Source organism: Anomaloglossus baeobatrachus, chromosome 1, assembly GCF_048569485.1.
Source record: "Anomaloglossus baeobatrachus isolate aAnoBae1 chromosome 1, aAnoBae1.hap1, whole genome shotgun sequence".
NCBI classification, from domain to species: Eukaryota; Metazoa; Chordata; class Amphibia; order Anura; family Aromobatidae; genus Anomaloglossus; species Anomaloglossus baeobatrachus.
In genome coordinates this window covers 640,355,851-640,380,489 of record NC_134353.1, presented here as the reverse complement: position 1 = coordinate 640,380,489, position 24,639 = coordinate 640,355,851, and the positions used below count along the sequence as shown (strand labels likewise).

At 36.4% G+C, this 24,639-nt stretch overlaps 1 protein-coding gene across 1 annotated transcript in view; it reads left to right on the top strand.

Moving 5' to 3' along the window:
• The window catches only part of LOC142296919 (M1-specific T cell receptor alpha chain-like), a 713,655-nt gene that overhangs the window by 669,007 nt on the left and 20,009 nt on the right, over window positions 1–24,639 (top strand). Inside the window, exon 3 of the mRNA XM_075341045.1 lies at window positions 9,071–9,134. Coding sequence (XP_075197160.1) covers window positions 9,071–9,134 — 64 coding nt within the window. The remainder of the gene's footprint in view (window positions 1–9,070; window positions 9,135–24,639) is intronic.

The following is a 24,639-nucleotide window of genomic DNA, read 5'->3' as shown; positions in this document are numbered from 1 at the left end:
CCCTGCCCAGGAGATGTGGTATGATCAGTCCATGTTCCTGTACGGTCAGACACGGCCATTACACAGTACATAACAGGGGCATACATACAGTATAAGATTATCTCAACACAGAATCATTTTTTTAAACACATGAAATTGTGAAAATTATTATTATTATAAGATTTATTGATTAAAATCAACTTTGTTTGTAGGAAAGACCACTTTAAGGTTAGATACAGGTTAGATATACAACACATTTTCCATCCAGGTTTTCTGAGATTTGAAGAAATGACATCCAAAGACTGAGAAGACAATGAGGAGCATAAATTAATTCTGCTATGTATTTTCCATCCCCAGCATCTCCATATCTGCTGCAGTTTCTAGTGAAAATAAGGCTTCTATGTATCTATAGTCTATCTATTATCGCATATAAAGAATGGATGAATGTCAATGGGACCATTTATAGTGATGTTATACATATGACATTTATGAGGCTATATAAAATCATTCCTAATTACATGGGTATATGGTTATATGTGGGCATAATAAATACTGGGGTTATCTTACAGATGGTACCCGGGTATTTCACACTAGTTATGTCTTTCTCTGTATCCTGTGTACTATCACAGCTTTTTGCTATGAGATGAAACACTGTGTAACGATAATGTCAAACTCATTTTTGGAAGTGGGACAAGGTTAACAGTTACACCAAGTAAGTATAGAAGTTACATAGCTGGTCATGTGTTTTATTATAGGACCCATAATGCACTGAATAATATGTATATAAGGGAAGACGAGTGATGACACAATAGTACAATAATACTATTGCACTATAGTCCACTCCACACACTGTTACTGTTAGTAGTTACTCTGAGGTTTAGTATCGATTGCCAACAACATTGATATATATATAAAAAAAACAGTTAGAATGACAGATTCCGATTTTTCACCCTATTGGTGTACAGTGATCATTGCATATATGAGTTATTAAAGGAAAAGTAGGAACTAATTACTGCATTAGGACGTCAGGACACATAATTATTATAGAGTTAATTATTATTATTATTATTTATTTATAGAGCACCATTGATTCCATGGTGCTGTACATGAGAGGGGGATACATACAGAGTACATCTACAAGTTACAATAGACAGACTAGTACAGAGGGAAGAGGGCCCTGCCCTTGCGGGCTTACATTCTAAAGGATTTTGGGGAGGAGACAGTAGGTGGGGTGTAGGTAGGTTGGCAGCTCCGCACGGTGGTGGGGAGGCAGCTCCGCAGGGTGGTGGGGCGGCAGCTCCGCAGGGTGGTGGGGTGGCAGCTCCGCAGGGTGGTGGGGCAGCAGCTCCGCAAGGTGGTGGGGCGGCAGCTCCGCACGGTGGTGGGGCGACAGCTCCGCAAGGTGGTGGGGTCATTGAAGATTATAGGCAATGAGTTATTTAGAAGATGTCTGTGCAGAACCAATTTCTAAATCATCAAATAAGCTACAAAAAACTAAAAAGATAAAAGCATCATAATGAATGAATGCATTCAAATTACAATGTATTTCATCCAGGAGTGTAGAAAATATCATTTTTCTAACAGTACAATCCCAACTCTTTGAGATTGTGTTCTGCCGATGATCTAGTTTCAACTTTGTAGTTCTGTATAGAGAGATAGATAGACAGAGATAGATAGATAGATAGATAGATAGATGGATAGATGGAGTATATGTTAAGTGTTTAATGTTCTCATGGTGGAGCTCAATGCACTGAGTTCCTGTGTAGTTGTGTAGTGGGCACCTTCCTTTAGATTTTATGTAATGCCATGAAGCACAGTGTTCTAATACTGGCTTCAATAAACTGATATTTGGAAAAGGGACCAAACTTGATGTGCGACCAAGTAAGTTTTGTAACGAATAATTCTACTGACTTTATAATTTAATTTACTGCATTAGGGAAGTCATAGTACATGAGTACATGGCAATTCTAAATTCAATATTGTACACAATATGGTGACGTGTATATAAAATATATAAATATATATATATATATATATATATATATATATATATATATGTATGTATCATGCTTACAATTGTGATTTGCTCTTCAACTAACTTTAAGCAATGTGACAAAAAAGTAAAATAGGTTTCCTTCCAGTCCATTGCACTTTATTGTTGACCTAATTAGATTTTTACTATATTATTTTACATAAAGTATGAGTTTTAAATAACAGTAATAATTTAATTTTTATCGCAATAATTCTTATGTCACTGGGTTAAATAAATAACAAAAAAATAAATTTGATAGATTGTATAGAAACTTTTTACCTGTTAAATTGCTTAAATTTAGTCAATGTGAATACATCCCAGTGGTTATATGTATAGAGCCATCTCTAGCTGATCGTAAATTGACTTGGCCAAGGCCTAGAGCATCCGCAAATATATTCTTGTAGGTACATGTAGCACTGTGCTTATGGAGGAAGCGACAAGCTGATCTTTGGAGTAGGGACCAGATTAACTGTTCAGCCAAGTAAGTTCTCCAGTGCTCAGTGGATGATTAATGGATTATTTATTTAGTGCTGGGACCATATGGGTAATAAAACTTCCTCCTTATATATTTTTATTGCATATGTATACCTGTACAAGAATATATAGAAATATATACAGTGGAAATTTTGATCAATAAGTGGATATTTACTTTTTTTTATTTTAACCCTATGAGCTGATATCAGGGGTCAGGTCTTTTGGCCATACATATATTGGGTTGTGGTTGTAGAACAGATATAAAATCACTGAGTATAGAAATGGCCGTGGTATAGTGTAAAGCCTCATGTCATTGTGCTACTGGAGGCAGCTATGGGAAACTTATCTTTGGACAAGGGACAAAACTAATTGTTACCCCAAGTAAGTACAACATAATGTATGAATAATGTTCCTTAAAATATTATTATTATTATTACTATTCTAACGGACCAATAATTCTCATCAAGTACTGAAAGGGAACAAAAACGCACTTGATAAAGACTAAGAATAGTAATATGTCAATCTGATGTGGCCTGGGGATGGAAACTATAAGATTAATATCAATTGAGAATATGGTTACACTTCTTATTTCACACTTATCAAAGCTTCAGAAAATAAGAACTATTAGAAATATATTATTTTCCCAGACCAACAACTAATAATTGAAAAAAGTTATAGACAAAACATTAAGGCCCGATTCGTGTTTTGTGGGGGTTTAAGTCAATTTTCATTTTTGCCTAGTGGTGTTTATTGCAGTTGTTAGTGAAAAATTCTTCAAAAATGGGTGATGAATTTGGCGCAAAATAAAAATGCTCTTTTTTTTGTCTTATATATTTTTTGCATGGTTTTATAGCATAAAAGTCGGTAAAATGTCGCATGCAGCTGTAACATTTGAGCAAACAATTCTGATGAATAGACAAAATCCCTCCAACCCGAAGTACATTAGAGCCAAAATATTAAAAAGTCGTAGTCCTCCAGTACTAAATAACTAAACAGGTGCACGTCCGCTGTGGACAATATGCATGCAATGTGCTAAAGCATTTTTTTACTATACATGTGTGGATAAAAAATCCATGCCCATGATGGTGAATAGAGGAAAAAACAGACAACTAGAAAATAGACTACAAACTAGGCTCAACTCGGAAGAAGAATTTGTTGGAAAATTAAAAAATAGAAAAAGAATAGAAAAAAATGGGCACAATTGTATAAGCAATACTGAATCGAGCCCTGTATTCCCAATATAATAAGCATCATTGATGAATTATCCTTCTGTGTGTTATATGAGTCCATGGAGTTCATTATTATTCATTCAGATATTTAAGAAGAAATCTAAGACCGCGACATATTATCCATTTACTGATTGTTTAGTTGTGGATCAAGCTCCAAAGGCTCTAGATAGTATAACATGCAAAATGCTTAGGCTACAGAGTGGTGAATATATACCTCTGAACCTATACAAACCAAATAATGTCCGCCATTGCTCGTCTGAGAACATCCAACATGAGCAGTCAGCAGACATTTGCTTTTCATAACCAAAGTCATTGCCAAATTTATGATGAGTCCCTAAAATGGCCAAATACAGCTTTATTTACCTAACCAAGCCAGATGTGTGTGTGTGTGTGTGTGTGTGTGTGTGTACATACATACATAATTGATTGCTCTCAGTGAGAGAAACAAAATTATAATTTTGTAGTTGTGATACCTTTCAATGGCTAACTAAAATAAAATAAAATGGTGTTACAAAGCAAGCTTCCAAGACTCCTTAGGTCTCTTCATCAGGCATGGTATGATAAAATATCTGAAAAAACACAAATATATACACAAACAGAGAAGAGGGATGGCATCATAAAACGACATTTAAATAAACAAACACTGAGCTTAGAGAGTGATTCCTTAATTAGCTTTGATTAGTCGTGTGAAAGTTTTAAGGTCCAGTCACACTAAGCAACTTACCAGCGATCCCAACAACGATAGGGATCGCTGGTAAGTTGCTAGGAGGTTGCTGGTGAGATGTCACACTGCAACGCTCCAGCGATCCCACCAGCAACCTGACCTGGCAGGGATCGCTGGAGCGTCGCTACACAAGTTGCTGGTGAGCTCACCAGCAACCAGTGACCAGCCCCCAGCGCCGCGTGGAAGCTGCTGCGCTTGGTAACTAAGGTAAATATCGGGTAACCAACCCGATATTTACCTTGGTAACCACCGCACGGAGCTACACGTGCAGAGAGCAGGGAGCAGCGCACACTGAGCGCTGGCTCCCTGCTCTCGTAGTTACAGCACACATCAGGTTAATTACACGATGTGTGCTGCAGCTACATGTGCACAGAGCAGGGAGCAGCGCACACTGCTTAGCGCTGGCTCCTTGCTCTTATAGTTACAGCACACATGGGGTTAATTTCCCGATGTGTGCTGTAGCTACATGTGCACAGAGCAGGGAGCAGCGCACACCGCTTAGCGCTGGCTCCTTGCTCTCCTAGTTACAGCACACATGGGGTTAATTTCCCGATGTGTGCTGCAGCTAAATGTGCACAGAGCAGGGAGCAGCGCACACTGCTTAGCGCTGGCTCCTTGCTCTCCTAGTTACAGCACACATCGGGTTAATTAACCCGATGTGTGCTGCAGCTACATGTGTGCACAGAGCAGGAGCCGGCAGCACAGGCAGTGAGAGCGGCGGAGGCTGGTATCAAAGGTAAATATCGGGTAACCAAGGACAGGGCTTCTTGGTTACCCGATGTTTACATTGGTTACCAGCCTCCGCAGAAGCCGGCTCCTGCTGCCTGCACATTTAGTTGTTGCTGTCTCGCTGTCACACACAGCGATCTGTGCTTCACAGCGGGACAGCAACAACTAAAAAATGGCCCAGGACATTCAGCAACAACCAACGACCTCACAGCAGGGGCCAGGTTGTTGCTGGATGTCACACACAGCAACATCGCTAGCAACGTCACAAAAGTTGTTCGTTAGCAGCAATGTTGCTAGCGATGTTGCTTAGTGTGACGGGGCCTTTAGTCTCACAATATCCATGTAGGATCAGAGGCCTGTGCCCTCATTGTCTCTGAAGCCGACCCCTCAGATTTTGTAGTGGGTCATAAATCCTCCTGACAAGATGAGTCCTGTGTGAATAGAGTTAAACATTGTAATTAATTTGTATTCCCAGACCCTACTATGATCTGAAGTTGCCTTTTAATATGACAACTTTCATGTGGTTTATGTTGTGTCATGAAGCACAAAAATGTTGTCCCAATATCCTACATGGATATTGGGACACTAAAACTTTCACACCACACCACTAATCCAAGCTAATTAAGGATTCACTCTCTAAGCTCAGTGTTTGTTTACTTAAATGTCCTTTTATTATGCTATCCCTCTGCCCTGTTTGTGTATATATAAGTGTGTTTCTTCAGATATTTTGTCATATCATGCCTGATGAAGAGACCTAAGGAGTCTCAAAAGCTTGCTTTGAAACAAAATTTTATTTTATTTTAGTTAGCCATTAAAAAGTATCACAACTACAAGAATATATATATTTTTGTTTCTCTCACTGAGAGCAATTATTTTTCAACTGGCTAACACGGTACCAAAACATTTTTTCTTTGTACATACATATGCAATTACTTAGCTAAGACAGCAGATACAATCTTGTAGTTACATGTAGCACTGTGCTTATCAAGGAAACTACAAGATGATATTTGGTGCAGGGACCAGAGTAACTGTTCAGCCAAGTAAGTTGTTTGTATGTAGAAATAACATGTATGTGTGTGTACATATCTATGTATCTATCTATCTCTCTATCTATCTCTAGATAGATATACTGTAGATATATATATATATATATATATATATACATATAAATATATATATATATATATATATATATATATATATATATAAAATGTGCAGTGAACTTTTGTTTTATAAGAGCCCACTTTTTTAGGTATGAGTTTAACCCCCTTATTTAACAGATATCATGCATGATATCGAACCATATGGGTCCATATGTGGAAACGTACACTATGGCTCCTGTAGTGGCCAAATCCTGAGCTCTGCTCTTGGGGTCTTGCTACTTTGGAAATATTACAAAGTCTTAGCACCTTGGGTAGATTTTACTGAGTACTCCTGGCCAACTATTGGAAATATCATACACCTATGTGTGTAATATAATTCTACTTTTTTAAAAAAAAATAAAGCGAGGATACTGCAGTCGGCCTGCACCCTTGTATTGTGAGCAGTTTTTCTCAGCAGTTTATGTAGTGGCTTTTCTGACTGTGCTAATACTGGCAGCTGGAAATACATCTTTGGTGAAGGCACCAGACTGACTGTTCAGCCCAGTAAGTATTGTAAAAAAAATTTTTTTTTGAGGGATAATTTTTTATACTTTGTAAGGTAAACACATGAATTTTGCATTTCATTGTACTACGGGTACATTCGGACGACCATATAAATTGGACTGAGATTGGACTGCAATACATTGACTGGCTGCGGCTCTCCGGACCAAAGTATAACAGCTTCAGATATTACTATGTAGCTGGCCTGTTGGGGTGGGAGACCCGCCGGCAAGTCCGAGCTATGTGGTCCGATCTTAGGGTGCATTCAGAAGACCATGTAAATCGAACTGAGACCAGACCACAATGCTTAGACTGGCTGCTGTCCTCCTGTTTGTGACAGCTTCATCTATTTCTATGCAGCTGACCTGCCGGCCAGTTTGAGCATTGTAGTCCAATCTCTACATTGCAAAAGAATGAACATGTGCACAGCAAGTCACTCTGATATTTCTATGCATATGATCATCCTCTTTGGTTGTTTTTAGCACTTTTACAGATAGGTTCCAGGTAGAATTCACCTGAGAAAGATGATGCTGTATGCACAAACCCTTAAATTACTATAGGGGTTCTGTATATAGCAATTTTTGATGAGTAGCACACTAGGTGCCTAAGTGCTGCAGTTGTTACATGGGTCCTATAAAGCGGCTATAGGAAACTGGCCATACATTTACTATGTGTTGAGTTACCATCTGGATATTGAGTTCCTGTACATAACATCTAAAACTAATATATTCATTTTACTGCAATTTTCTAATGAAGAATATTTAAACAGAGCTGAGTTTGTCATTTAGTGGTATGACAATTCCAGCAATTTTACATTTTATCTTTACCAAGTGATATATTCAGCTCCGATATATACCAATAGCTGTTTATTGAATGTAGTATCATATTATACCACTATACTGTATGTCCCCCTAAAGGTGTTCATATACAGCTTTTACCCATCAAATTTGCATTATTAAGTGTATATTGTGGCCATTCTGATTGTATAGTCAGTTCCCTGGGATTGGAGAGGGATTTTTATTCAGTTCTCATGGTATTTTATTTATAAAAGCTTGTCCTATAAAGAAGGAGAATGGGATATAAAGGTCCTCAGTGGGACTATAGCCTCATCTGTCTCTTATTTTAAATATTTGAAGTAAAGGTTCAGTTTAATGGGAATTTAATCTCTGATTCAGTGATTTTTGGATCCCAAGATTTATAGATGATACAGTTCAGTATAAGTGATTAGGTATTCCACTTGGAACTTTATTTGAAATAGTGGAAATCTAATATATAAAGCTGAATGTGTGTATGTATGTGTATGTGTGTGTATGTATGTATGTCCGGGATTGGCATCTGCACCGTCACAGCTACAGCCACAAAATTTTGCACACTCACACTTTTGGACCCCGAGAGCGTCATAGGCTATGTTTTGAGGGGAAATTTTAATCCCCGCGCTTTACAGTTATTCACCAAAAAAACTGCCTCCATTAAAGCGAATGGAGCTGGGAGCCACAGTGCAACCAGAACTTCAGAAGAATGCGCAGCCACTCCCTTAAATGGAATGTTGGCGTGTCACAATGCAGCCAGGGAAAGAGACAGACACAGACAGGGAAAGAGGCAGACACAGACAGGGTAAGAAACAGACATAGACAGGGTAAGAGACAGACACAAAGAGACAGACACAGACAAAGAGACAGACTGACAGGGAAAGAGACAGACAGGGAAAGAGAGGGAAAGAGACAGAAAGGGTAAGAGACAGACAAAGACAGGTAAAGAGACAGACACAGGGAAAGAGACAGAGGGAAAGAGACAGACAGGGAAAGAGAGGGAAAGGGACAGACAGGGAAACAGAGGGACAGGGAAAGAGACCAACAGGGAAAGTGATAGAGATAGATAGACAGACAGGGAAAGAGATTGAGACAGACGGAGAAAGAGACAGACAGAGAAAGACAGGGAAAGAGACAGACAGACAAAGAGATAGAGAGAGAGACAGAGAGATATATGCAGAGGGGGAGACAGACATAATTATATTTATATCTATTTGTTTTGTGTTTTTTGTGTGCAGAATACATTTTTGTTAATACATTCTATTTTGTTAACAGCTGTTATTAACCCGGGCGAAGCCGGGTAGTACAGCTAGTATTATTATAAAAACTTCAATTTAGGCTCACAGAGCACAATATGCTAACAACTACCAGTGGTACATGATACAGCACAGACATCTGGAGCCATATAGAGCGATGATAGGGTTTTATGTAAAGGGATCTGAGGATGTGAGACTAGTGGATCCGGCTGGGGAAAGCTTGTGTTTGGCTCCGGAACTCAGGTGCATGTGACTCCACGTAAGTTATTTAATTAATTATTTATAAATATATATATATATATATATATATATAACCTATTTACTCCTGAATACGTGTAAAAAATAGCTGTATTCAGCTGCAGTTATCGTTTTCATTATGTTAGCCATAATTAAGAAATGCACTATATATACATAAATGGTATATTATTATATGTATATACTTGACACTTGTAAATTGGTAGAAAAAGTAGTTATAACAGCACAAACCATACTGTTTTACAACATTCCATGTAATGTCACATATTAGGACGGTGAGCTAGTGAATGGATAGAGACTTAAGAAAGGGTCTGTGTACACAGTGCAGATTTGTCACAAAACCTGAAGGATTTCCTAGTCCCATACTAATAAATGGGGGAAAAATCTGCATCAAAAACACATTAAAAACGCATCAAAAACATTGTAAATTGCATTGAAAAGCACCTATAGGCAACACTTTTTCTGCCAGCAGATGGAAAAGTTTCCACATGAAATACTTAATGTGTGCACAGAGCCTTAGTAGACACCTACAAATGAATGTTTTTGTACCCAGCTGTAATACGGTGTAATGTTGGCAACAAGTTGGTTTTCGGAAGTGGAACCAGATTAGTAGTTAAACCAGGTGAAGTCTCATTTACATCAATTGTAGCAGTTTTCTTTTGCAAAAATACTGTTAACAGAATCTATATTAGATTATTATTATTATCATTATTATTATTTTTATTATTGATTACTTATTCAGCACAATTTCCTACCACTTCACAGTATATAACACAGTAACCAAGAGCAGAGATATATACAATATGGTCAGAGCAGCGTAAAATAGGTGATGTGGATAATGTGGGAACTAACTACAGAGCTACAAATAATAGATCTAGAGGAGGCGATTCCCTGCCAATATGTGTATTATCATATGAGATCTTATTCAGGGACAAGGGGAAAGATGATGTCTTGGTATGAAGCAGACTTCTTACAGATTTTGCATGGAGAAACAGGAATTACATATTTGTTCGTACAGACCCCAATCCATTATATAACAGCATGTTGGCATATGTTGGACATATGCGTAGAAGGAGAAGACACAGCCAACCATTGGTTCTATATAAAGTTTGTAGCCATTTATATAAGCAATTTAGGTTAAATACATTTCCATGTGTCTCCAGTGTAGTCTTCTCCACAGTCATTAACACTCCGCACATCATAGTCACATGAGCTCGATACATAAGACTTTCAGACTGAATCGCATTACTTGCAATGGCCAAAGAAGCTGTCCCAGTTTCATGTGTATGACCGAGAATTAATACTAAATAGCCCTTAATTATAACTATTGGGACTTGTGCTGGATAAGCAGTATTTGTTAAAGGGCTACACACTGTGTGATTATGGTGGTGCAGGAAACAGACTGGTGTTTGGAAAAGGCTCGATTCTCACTGTAAATCCCAGTACGTATTCTACATTTTATTATACAGCGCTTGAGTGTATGTAATAGATAGTAAAATGCCCTAGAACATAAAATTAAACATACAAATGGAGTATTTATAGTTGGACTTAGAACAAATTCAGCTCCTCCATGCTGTACTTGTTATTTGTTTCATATGTAACCATTAATTAATGTCATGGTCTGACCTATAAGCTGAAATAATGCACAATATAGTAATCATGTGTATGTACTGTACATGTTTGTGACAACTAATAGAAACTATTTATAAACCTCATATGAAATAGTAGCTAAAGGGATTCTTCCAAGATTGGAAGTTATCCGCTATCCACGGGATGAAGAATAACTTTCTAATCACTTGGGGTCTGAATGCTTGCATCCCCATTGATTCCAGGTCCTCAGTTATGAATGAAGCTGAGGTCGAGGATGTGCACCTCTACCCCATCCATTCTCAGTGAGACCATCAGAGATAGCCCATCAGTCAGTTACCCAGTGATTAGGGAGTTGGCTCTTATCCTATAGGTAGGGCATAAAGTTTGGAGAGCTCAATCTGAATGAAGCTGAGGTCGTCCATGTGCACCTTCGCCCCATTCATTCCCACTGAGACCATCAGAGATATCCCATCAGTAAGCTACCCAGCGATTAGGAAGTTGTCTTTTATCCTTTGGGAAGGGCATAAAGTTATGGAGAGCTCAATCTGAATAAAGCTGAGGTCGAGCATGCGCACCTCCACCCCATCCATTCTCATGGAGACTATAGGAGATAGCCCATCGGTCAGACCCCCAACGATTAGGAAGTTGGTTCTTATCCTATAAGTAGGGGATAACATTATGGAGAGCTTGATCTGAATGAATCGGAGGTCGAGCATGTGCACTTCTGCTCCATTCATTTCCTGTGAGACCATCATAGATAGCCCATCGGTCAGACCTCCAGGGATCAGGAAGTTGGCTATTATCTTATAGCTAGGGGATAACTTCCAATCTTGCTACAAACCCTTTAAGTCTGAATGGCAATCATTTTAGTAGACGTACACCAGAAAACTCATAATTGCATTAATAAACAAGGTCTATTGCAGTCAATATTTTTTACATTAGAAAATAAAGAGAAGCATTTTGTTATTATATACCTACAAGCCAATAATCTGTGAAAATACTAATACGGAGTAAATGTGGCTCCTGACTGCAGTGCAGTATTTGTTAAAGGGCTATGCACTGTGTAATTATGGCAGTGGGAATAAGATGATTTTTGGACAAGGAACCGTTCTTACTGTCAATCCCAGTGAGTATGCTACATTATATCACATCATACAAATATTATACATTATAATATTATAAGTTATCAATAATAAGTTATCACTTTGGAATATGTCTCTGCCCTGACATATCTATACTTATCATCTACATTTGTCAATATGACCATCCGACATATGATGATTTACTGACACATTTACTGACACAAATTACTTTTTCAGCTAATTTATTAAATGTTATCTGTACATGTTGTTCTTAGATAAGTGGCAATGAACAATAACAAGTGATATGATATACTATATATTCCCCAATACACTATGAATGAAAAGTTAGAGACTACAGCAACCCTGGCACTAATTAGTGTGTGAGAGCCCATTTCAGTTGGGTACATCCATCTTTATAAATGACCCCTAATGCCCTTACTATGCCATATGTGTAAGACCAACATTGCTTTATAATACTTTCCCAAATAAATGTAAATGAATGGACATTAATGTGGATCTGTCACCAGATTTCACAACCCAAATTGTACACATTCATTATTAAATCACCTGATGAGACTCGGGTACTTACTTTATAAATACTTGTCATAATGGTTGTAATATTAAAATACTATTAGCCATGAAAATGCTAATTTTTATAGAACTCATCTGATCCAAGCAATTCATTTAATATGTAATGTGTGCAGTTTTTATTGTGAAACCTAATGACAAATTGAGCTCACCATACAGTGTACGTGTAAGTGTATATATATATATATATATATATATATATATATATATATATATATATATATATATACTGTACATATACGTATTGATGCAGGCATTACAAGTCAGTAGGAGAGGTTCAGTATTTGTTAAAGGACCCCTCACGGTGTGCTTCTGGCGGTGGAGGTTACAGACTGGTGTTTGGACAAGGCACTGTTCTGTCTGTTCATCCCAGTAAGTATTCTGCATTTTATAACATAGACTGGAATAAGAATATAATGGGCAAAAAAGTGCATTGTGGTTGATAGTTCCAGAATAATGAGCCCTGGTATGATCTATAGACTGTACAGTCCGGTCACATAAAGGCATTGATTCTATTATCATGGGCACTCTGCACATATTCGGTTCCTCCAGTTCTGGATTGTGCTGGAGGAAGGCAGGTCGTACAGGGGTATATGTAGTAGAGTATATTACTGTGATGATACTGGAGCCAGGAAGCTGATTTTTGGACAAGGCACACGGTTGTCAGTTCATCCAAGTAAGTCTTAAGGAGTCCTTGAACGACTCATCTTAAGCCAGGGTATCAGAAGCCGCGGACAGTGTGATTGTCTACAAATATTATTTATGGGTATATTTATGCTATTAAAATATAAATTACGGTAGTTTTTTATCTTACCTTTTTTGTAACTAAATTATATAATTGCAGAATTTCTCTGGTTGCAGTAAATTAATTAAAACGGAGCTAAAATCTAGTATAGATCTAAAGCATCTCACAGCTTGAGATTTGCTACATATGAGATTGTACACAATCCTCTCAGAGTATAATCAGCAGCACTAACCTTTCTAATTCTATTACATTTTATCTACACTGTTACATTATATCATTTTGGATCCCAGGCAGTTGGATACCATGGCGTACTCCTCTCAGTTGAGAGTGGTGCCTGTTTACACTAGCTGACATGTGGCATTAATCGACTACAGCTCATCAACTTGTTTGTTAATCAGTGGTCATTTAATTGCCTGTTTATACCGGCCGACTGCAACTCTGGTGAGCACTGAATGATCTGTAGTAGATGTGAAATAGATGGCTCAGCCCCCAAAGCTTGCTTTTCCTCTTGCCAGTGAGAGTCCTGTTTACACCTGATGATCTGCCAAAAAACTATTAGCTTTTGCAAGCGTAAAAGATAATTTTACCCGACAAATGAGCATTTTACTCCTTCATCAATTAATCGGCAGCCTATCTAGACTGCATGACTATCATGAAACTATGGCTCCTAGGAAAACTCATTCATGATAATCCTGCAGCATAGATAGACCTTAGGACTAGGGTTGTTAGGATTTGTCATATTTTTAACCCTTGTGGCCAATAAGCAATAAAGAGGTCTTAGGGTAAAGTATATTAGCTTAAAGTACATATTCTTATTTAATGGCCTTCAGCTTGATCTCGAGCCATGATGACTTGATGGATGAATGCTCTGTAGGAAGATTGATCTTGTGTAAGTATAGATAAGTGCACCAGGGTTTTCTCCGCCATTATTTTGATTGTATCAAGACATCGGGTTGCTGGTCTTCTTCACCTTGTTCCTTCTATCCTTCCTACCATGATGTCCTTCTCCAGTGATTGCTCTCTTCATATAATGTGTTTAAAGTAGGTACGTGGTGCTTGATGACAGTAATATAAACCTACAAAAAGGACTAGCGCTCATATACGATTGCTATCTCCCAAAATACAGACTTTATATTGGAGATAGGACTATTCATCGGAGATGGTGACTGTATGTGAACTCCATGTGCAGATGTATATCTCTTGATATCTGACACCTACATTACTCTAGATTTAGATTAGTGTTCTTTGGGTAGCTCAAGTTTTGTCTGAGTTTCTCTCACCTATTTCTATATGTGTTAAATATTTTGAACAATAAATTATAAAGCTTTTCTATATTTTCTAAAAAACAGAGCTTTTTTTCTACTTTGTAGGCTTACAGTGATTAATGGAAAGCATTTGTAGGGGAAATAGCTGTGTGGACCCTTGTGTAGGCTTAGGACACACCAGTGAAAGCTGGGGGCACAGGATCACTATGGTTTGTGTAATGGTCTTTATTATTGTGCTTATACTGGGGGCAGCAGGAAGCTCATATTTGGAAAAGGAACACAAGTAATTGTTAATCCCAGTAAGTTCATAGCATCATTACTTTTTATCCATACATAGGAATAACACATAGGTATATTCATCCTAATATTCAGTTATTGGGGTAATCTTTCATCCTTCTTCAAATCTAAAATGGTCAACTTTTTCTGTATCAGACTTATTTTCTGGTAGTTTTTAGAGTTTATTTTCCAACAAAATGATGAAATGTTGCACATTGATGGATCCATGATTTTATTTAGCATTTGAGGCCATATAGTCCATATATGAACCACAATGCATGGACAGACCCAACTTACAGCCTTATAGGCATATATAGGGCTATAAGTTTGGGATAAGAGAAGTCTGGTCCATACACGGACTTGTGAAATATGACCGGCTGAATCAGGCCTTATAGCGATGCTTTTTAGTTCTGTTTTTAAGCTTGTATTTTACTCTAAGCTGCTGTTGGCAGAAAGATGAGACACTTTAGGCACATTTTAAAAATACCTTTAATACACCTTCACCCATAACCATACCCATTTAACCAACTGTAATCACAAGATTGGCAGAAACATTCTCATAGTTTAAAAATCCATAATAGGAATCAGACTGGATTCACACATCCATGTTTCATGGTCCAAGTACAGACCACAATATATAGACTGGCCGCCGTTCTCCTGACCCAAACTGAACATCTTCATATATATTGAGGCTGTTAAATTTGGGTGAGGAGACCGGCGGTCAATCTTTACTGTGAAAGACAGATGTCTGAAATCAGCATTAACCATTCATTACCCCTAACAAGGTTGGGTAATAGCTGAATCAATTTCTGTAATGGCATTATTATATAAAGTTGTGGCCGTTTTGGTATTGATATTACTCACTGTTTTATAATATCATATCTAGAACCCATAGTTTATTGTAATTTTGGCAATTATTCCAAAACTGAATGAAATTACTTTTAAATAGCCATTTTCCTCCTTCCTCTATGTTCATTGACCCTTGAATTTCTAGAAAATGGAAATTCTAGTAACCATAACTAGGTATATAGTGATATAATGAAAAAAATAACATATACTTAATTTATATCTATAAAATAATTCCACTGTCCATCAGTAAACATATAAATCTAGACTGGTGGTGGCATAGATAGTATAGGGAGCTCAGGAGGCAGCAGGTTTGTGTACTGGTATGTATGGCTGTGCTTATACCGGAGGCTTAGATAAACTGATATTTGGAGGAGGGACTCGGCTAATAGTTCGGCCAAGTAAGTGATTTTTTTTTATATGGTATTATTGAGGTATAGATCTGTATTGTGATTGTCTTTATATTATGGTGAACATATGAGGAATTATAACTCTGCCCAACTTTACTATTCTTAACCTATAAGATAGGAGTATTATCTTCATAAAAATCCACACACCAATATATTGTTTTATATAGAATACCTATTGCATACAAAAACACAAAAGAATATATAGATTTAAACAATATAAGGCTCAATGTGTAGTATGAGCTGAAACATTGAGTTGCACTTAATGGGCTAATAAAGAGTCCTTCTCTTTTGCACATGCACATTAATATTGGAGCGCTGCCCTCCTTTTTTGCTTGGTTATTTATTTATGGGGTCTTTGTTATTCCACTTAAGGTGTTCACCTGCCAATTAATACTAGTCTGCTCTCTTTCTCTATATATGTTCAACAAATTATGTACAGTGATATAATGAAAAATGTAATTGATGAAAGGTCATGCCACTAGTGATGTGTGAGCACTACCATGCTATGGTCTCGTAACGAGTAGTTGGACGCTTGGATGGATTGACTCGTGTACCAAGTATAATGGAAGTCAATGGGGGAACTTGAGTATTTTTCCTAAAAATCTTCCAGAAGAATGCTGGCATTTCACATTGACTTCCATTACACTCAGTTACTCAAGTCGTGACCATCCGACAGGTCGACTGCTGGTTATGAGACCCTAGCACCGGAGCATGGTAGTGCTCACTCATAACTACATGCCACCTAAGTTAAGTCCTAGTAATAGAATGGGGTTTAGGTAGTGGTGTGTCTGACTGTGCTAATGCTGGCGGCTGGAAGTTAACCTTTGGCAAAGGAACCAAACTAACTGTCCTGCCTAGTAAGTAAAAAAATGTTACAATAAATGTAAAAGTCTGCCAATAATATGCAGTCTATCATTAATGCTTGAAAATGGATTTTTACACTAGCACTAATTTACATGGAATTTTCTTAACTTACCATGCGGCAGTCACTCTATAATGCAGATATGTGAAACGAGAGATTTCCCATTAAAATTGCAAGTTACTTCTGTTGGTAACATTTTTAAAGAAGTATTTATATGTAGAGCTATAATTAATTTGTATGTAGAACCTGTGCTAAAATGCATTTATTTCTAGAGATTCTAGTAATCCCTGAAGACTTCCAGGGCCACTGGTTACCTGTATTTTGCTTATAAGATTATGTCTAATACTCTTCTAGAAATTCTGCCAAATTATTCGAATATCCATGGGGCCTTTACACTCATCGCAAAAGTTTGATTTTCTGTCCTAGCCTGACATATATATTCACCCTGGGCCAAGATATATGGACATGTTTCTGCTCTCTGGCACTTAGCACCCAGGGCACATGCCCTGATGAGCCCTATTTAATTATGCCATTGACTATCCTCACATACCAGATTTCTATTAGTCATAAATGACACACACAGAATATCAATGTGAATATTTGATGTTGGTCAAGGGGTCTAAATCCCATGTTCATCTACAGAGGAGTTAGCGACAAGTAAATGTAATTTAATTATAAATGTAAAATGTAAATGTAATTTAATTATATCAACAAAACTATGGCCATATTTAAAGCAAAAAAATCCAAACTGCATATCCAAATATAGCAAGTGTGAACAAATGCTAACTGCTAAAACTATGCAAAACACAAAGGGTCAAGGCATATGCAAACATAGAATATATGAAGTTTAAACTGCATTAATGATATATGCAATATAGTTAGAAAAATGAAAATTCTTTGCCCAATAATTGACCAATTCTTGTATGCCTATCAACCGCAGCAAGGTGGCCTTTCTTTGATTGGACCTTATACTAGTGTCATTCCTCTCCTGGACACATAATGTATGACAATGTATGGTACACAGGGCACATATTGTATGACAGTGTATAGTACATAGGGCACATATTGTATGACAGTGTATGGTAGATAAGGCACATATTGTATGACAGTGTATGGTAGATAGGGCACATATTGTATGACAGTGTATGGTAGATAGGGCACATATTATATGACAGTGTATGTTAGATAGGGTACATATTGTATGACAGTGTATGGTAGCTAGGGTACATAGTGTATGACAGTGTATGGTAGATAGGGTACATAGTGTATGACAGTGCACCACTGTGATGATGGAGGATATGGAAAACTTGTATTTGGTTCTGGTACAAAACTCTTGGTTAATCCTGGTAAGTGTTTTACAAGTACCCAAAAGTAACCATTATAATGGGCAGAATATATACAGTACAGAAACATTCAGAATTTAGTTTTATGGGATCCTTAAAAATGTCCCCACACAGACAATTGGATGTATAACAGTATAAAAGTATTTCTACTGGAATACACGAATATCACAACCCGTTTTCAAGCTATCAAAGTGTATAAAAAACTTTAGTGTAGTTAGATGAGAACAGTAAAAAAATAAATATAACTCTCTCTTTGGCTGTAATGAATAGTGAAAACAGTCTTAATCCACTATGACAATATTTAGCTCTTCTATATACCGCTCCTGTTTTAGGTCAGTGCTATATACTATGTATAAGTGGTACTCATGCAATACACTGCTACTGAACATTTTCATGAGAAAGAGAACAATTGTGTACAGTAAAAAAAGTAGAAAACTGGCTGTTTTCAGTAATGATTTACACACATTTTAAGAGGTTGTTGAAGACAGTTGGGATAAAAAAAGAAAAGTACTAGTTGCATTGTGCATTTGTACTTCAGTACTTTAATACCTGGATTTATTTGTAATTCTGGCTGTATTATAACTAAAATTATTATATTTTACATATTTTTTTATTGCCATAGATGAATGGATTACTAAGATAGATAGATAGAAGGATATATAGACGGATAGACAGAAGGATGGATGGATAGATGGATGGATGGATGGATGGATGGCTGGATGGATGGATGGATCAATCGATAGATGAATAGACAGAAGGATAGATGGATGGAAGGATAGACAGAAGAATAGATGGATGGATGGATGGACAGAAGAATAGATGGATGGATGATAGGATAGATGAATGGATAAACAGAAGGGTAGATGGATGGATAGACAGAAGGATAGATGGATGGATGGATGAATAGACAGGAGGATGGATGAATAGACAGGAGTATAGATGGATAGATGGATGGATAGACAGAAGGATAGATAGATGGACAGAAGAATAGATGGATTGATGATAGACAGAAGGGTAGATGGATGGATATACAGAAGGATAGATAGGAAGCAGCAATGCTTTGGCAAATAGTAACAGTTCAAGCAGCCAGCAAAAATGACCCTGATCAATGGTCTTAGTGCATACACATTGACCCTCTGGGAATAGTGGCGATAATTATTCATGCATATAAAAATACATTAATATGGGTGAATAAACAATTCCAATGACTATTCCTGGAGTGCTGCCATTTTTACTGTGTGTAGATAGATTTTGTGCTTTTGATATGGGTGCAGCCCCCGTACCATGTGCACTGTTCATGCATCCTGATCCTGAGTTTATGTAGAGAGGTTACTGGTTGTATGAATGATGCTGGCTGGAAAATTATCTTTGGAGCTGGTACTAAAATCACTGTGCTGCCCAGTAAGTAACAAATCACTAAAGTATCTATCATTACAATGAACATGTAGGAGTAGGGCTTAAAGCACTTGCTCTGCTCATACAGTAAATAATAAGGATGTGATAAATGTGATGTTGATCTGTTCATAAATCATTTCTCATTAACCTTTGCATTTATTCTCCTAATTTATTATTTTGGGAATTCCAAAAATATGATTAAGTCATGTATCCTGAATTTATCGTTATTAAATTTAGTTATATAGCTTGCTATTTTTTACCATCTTTTCAATTAGCTATTAAAAGGTATCAACAACTGAGGACTCTCAAATTAGATTAATTCTCAATCTCCTGGCTACCATGATAGAAAAATATATCATTTTCCTTTAATAGATATTTTTAGGGAATTGCTGGTAATTCATCTCCTTAATATAATGTTGCAAATGCCTTAAGTGTGGAGCCTGACTTTAAGTTAAATGTTCCAATTTCCTATTTACATATCTGGATACAGTATCTTTGGGGTCCAGATGCTGAGACCCTCAGCCAATCAGTGAAATGAAGGGTAAATGTTCCTCTTGAATGAAGCTGATATGAACGGACAAGTGACCCGCTCTTATTTTAGGGTTCACTAGGGTCTCAATTTGTAAAACTGATAATTGTTCAGATAATGCTGCACATATCCATTAAATACCTCCCCTACCCAAACTTTTAGTCAGTACTTTATAGTTTGATACAATAAATGAAGAATATAAATCCTGACAGGTGTAAATGATCTGCAGGATGTAACTTTACACAAAGGTTTTCGTCAGGAAATGTTTCAGTGTGCTAATTTCGCTGGTAATAAACTGATATTCGGCAAGGGAACCATTGTGACTGTGACGCCCAGTGAGTATTTTTGTTTCTGATTAGGAATATTATAAGCTAAGGAAGGATAATATTATATATATATATATATATATATACGATATGGTCACAGTCAGACTTGGCTCAGACATCTATATTCTACTGTGTTTTTTTTTAAAGCTGATACATTTCCATCAGTTGACAAGGATAGTTTTCATATTATAGATTATAGACCCCAGTCTATGGCTAAAGCTCCTCGATAATATGGAGTCATCCTCAATGGCTCTCTATGTGGGAATAAGTCAAAGACACATTATTAGATTTCCACCTCCGTAACACTTATGTTCTAGAAAAATAGAATATTATAAAGAACTTAGCAAAATCGATCATCAGCAGGAGTCCATATTACAACTGTGATCTCTATGGCTAACAAAGCGAGCATGACTTGTAATATGGCTACTGTGAGAATGTGGGTGCAGGATGTGGCGCTGGGTTGTTGTAATGAAATGTGTCATGGTGCAAATAACTTTGGACAGAAGATGATTTTTGGATCAGGCACCAAGTTAAATGTCAAACCCAGTAAGTTGTGATATATACGTATATAACTAAAACCATTGCTGTGATATCCAGCATCATCCTATCTATATCTCTGTGTGACTAGTATACGCGACATGAGAAAATGGTTTTATTGCATTGGTAAATTAATTTACATTGATTCAAAGTATCAACTTATAAGAGACCAGGTCTAATGAATGCGAGTACCCCATAAAGCTCGTCAGTCAGGCTGCATCTAATGTTCTTGTAAGATTGTGTATCAGTGTGGTAATAATAATGCTGGGAAATTTACATTTGGTCATGGAACCCAATTAGTAGTGAAATTAGGTGAGTATATAATACAGTATTATATTGCAAACAGAATGCAAAGAAAACACGTGGTTTTTTTTTTCTTCATTAAACCATTGAAAAAAAAACACATTAGGATTACTACTATATCCTATGCAGGCAGCCATGTCTACTGTACATACACCATGAATGTGACTGCCTGGCACCAAGCTAATAATTTTATAGTAAATTCTCAGCCAAGACAGGACTACCAGCCCTGGTCGAGCGGCTTGGTTAGTTTTTAATTATACCCCCTCACAAAGTGGTGTTTCATATATATATATATATATATATATAAAAATGTGTATATATATTTATATATATATATATATATATATGCATATACATACAGTATATAGCACACACGTGTATGTGGATATATATATATATATATATATATACACACACACATTTACATAAAATATATATCATATATTTTATAAATTTAACATATATTTAAAGCTTTTGGAATGCCATATATGTTTTGAATGTACAGTATGCATACATAGCAATTATATAAATATTACACAGTAAAGCAATAATATACTGTATATAAAGTAATATAAAGAATACAATACATATAAATATAAAGAACAATACATTCATTACATTTAGGAAATGTTTAGTGTTTGCTCTATAAGACCATCAATAGAACATAGTATGGACAGAGGTTAACTACATATAAATAAATGGATATAATGGACTTATAATTTAAGTCTACAGTAAAACTGCCTCCTGATCACACCAGCCATCAGGAATGTGCTGCAATTATGCACATGTATAATAGGTCAATAATGATCCTAATCTAACTTTACTGATGTCCTGGTATAAGATATTGCAAATGAAAAGCTGTAGTTTATTGAAAGGGAACATATCATTGTGTGACTATAGCACCAGTAAACTTCTATTTGGATCAGGAACTACCCTAATTGTGTCACCTAGTAAGTATCACAGTTATTACACATTGTGATATGTGGAAAAAGCAAATAATAATGAATTAGTTTTGGTTTTAGAATGTTTTTTACTAAGAATAATCAAATGCATACTAATACTAAATGATGGGTGATAATCAGGCCAGAGGTGGGGTAATAGCAAGTTTTTATATTGAATGAAAGAACTGGAAACAATAAACATTCCAATTACTAAATTATGAAGCTGATCCCTATGTCGTTTCAAGGGAATGGGAAATATGGAGCCCATTGTACCCCTTTAGCAAAACTTATAACAGTTTTCAGGTTGCATATATGGGGTCTGAGAGTAAATGAGATATGAGAAAGGGAAAGTAGCCTTAAGATAGAACAATATTACACAAAATGTTCAATGCCATGAAGATACCTCATTTACAGTCATGGGCAGTAAAACGTCTGCCCATTCTCAGGCTCCATATTTGCAACCAGGGTTGGGCATGTCATTGGTACAAGATGTTGGGGGCCCATTTCTACTACCAAAACAGGTTGAATTGTACATTTTGATTAGTTATGGGCCCATATACTGTTCTTGCATCAGGGCCCTTATCTATTTGTGTCCGCAGTGTATGAAACCCCAAAAAATTGTGATAATTATTGCTAACGCAGTGCAATGGGCTCAATTATTCCCACTCCCTTGTATAGGTATATAGCATATTTTACACATTCTAGTTCTGTCATGTAAGGTTAATGTAATGAGCCTTCTCAGTGTGAGAAACTGCTGGTTGGAAGATATCATTTGGCTCAGGAAACAAAGTGAATGTCATTCCCAGTAAGTCAATCATTGCTAACCCTACTAGTCATTCGAAGTGTAAAAATGGGATTAAGTAATATATTTTAATGATTGTTCCAGAATATAAATATGTAAAACAAACTAGACAAATAGTATCAATTTAACCATTTGAAGAAAAAAAATCTAAATGTTCTCATAGTTCATAGTTCACTATAATCAGCCACAGAATGAGTTCTCCCCTATCTGACAATATAATCCGAGATCTTTGGGATTATCTCACTGTTCCCGTCTGATATAATAAGATTATATATAAATAGGTAAAAAAAATAGATAAAGCTAAAGTAAAATAAATCAAATTTAATTTTTAAACAGTTTCATATATTTATAGTGATGAGTGCTGCTTTCACTTTGACTGAAGTCCTTTTTTCCCTCGGAGAAATATGTGTGTATGAGTGTATACATATGGTGAGTGCGTCTGTTATTGCCCTGCACTATATCACTGTGTAATAATCTTAACAAGCTGACTTTTGGAAAAGGGACTAAGTTAATAGTAAATATTGGTAAGTGTACACTAATACTTATACCTAATATTATATTCTCTTATGATAAGTGATAATTTGCCATGTTTTTTTTTACATTTCTTTTTTTAGAAATACTTTTATTGTTTGATTACAAACAATAAAATCAATACATAAGTAATAATAATAATTTAAATAAGGATCATTTAAGATCATGAAATAACAGCAACCAAGAATAAGTCCCAATAATGAGTCACGTTTTGAGGCATCAGAAAACTTGTAGAATGATTATAGAGTTTAATGAAGATAAAGTGTAAACAGTAGAGAGAATTGTATTGAGATTATAACTTTGGACAACTCAAATTATAATGCATTATACTGTTGTTTTACTTTATTGGTTTAATTGAGATCATTCCTTAGCACTAAATATATTTATTTTTCCTTCATATCTTTATTAGTTCACGCATACTGATCTATTCTATGTTTAGCCAGGTTTTTTATATGGTATATCACCTTTGATAATCTTAGAAAGGGTAAATTTGGAACCAAATTAATAGTAAAAAAAGACAAAAGACATAAAAAGACATCAAACCATAACTAGGAATAGATATTCATTAATGTTTTAATAGAGTAAAGTAAAACCTATTGGCAAAAGTAGTTTGATATCAATTTTGGCAGCTATAAACCAACTGGTCAGAGGTAAAGGCCAACACACAGATTAAAGTTGGCCATACCTGTCAATTTCGTAGTGAGAAGACAACCATCTAATGTGATTACAGTCCTCACGACTCCTCAAACAGATGATGTCGGGGAGAGAAGGCCCAGGTAGCCTGATGTTATTGTTCTTATGGGATATAAACCACCACCATAGGTTTCTGGCAGAAGCTTTCTCCTCAATCCCAAACCAAACGTTCATATAATGTAGAGAAAAAGCTGCCAGCTAAGTGAGCTTTCAGCCTACAGCCATGTTACATGTGTGGGCACCTTTAGTTATGTATATTTGCAAAGGTGTAAACTATTGTGTAAATTGGGGAGCATCCAAAAAGCTCATATTTGGTACCAGAACACAATTATTTGTGACACAAAGTAAGTGTGCTATAGATTCTGCTATGGTACGTACTAGCTGTATATAGTGAACCTTTATTCATATAGTGTTCAATGTAAGGGAACAAATCACTGTGTGACTA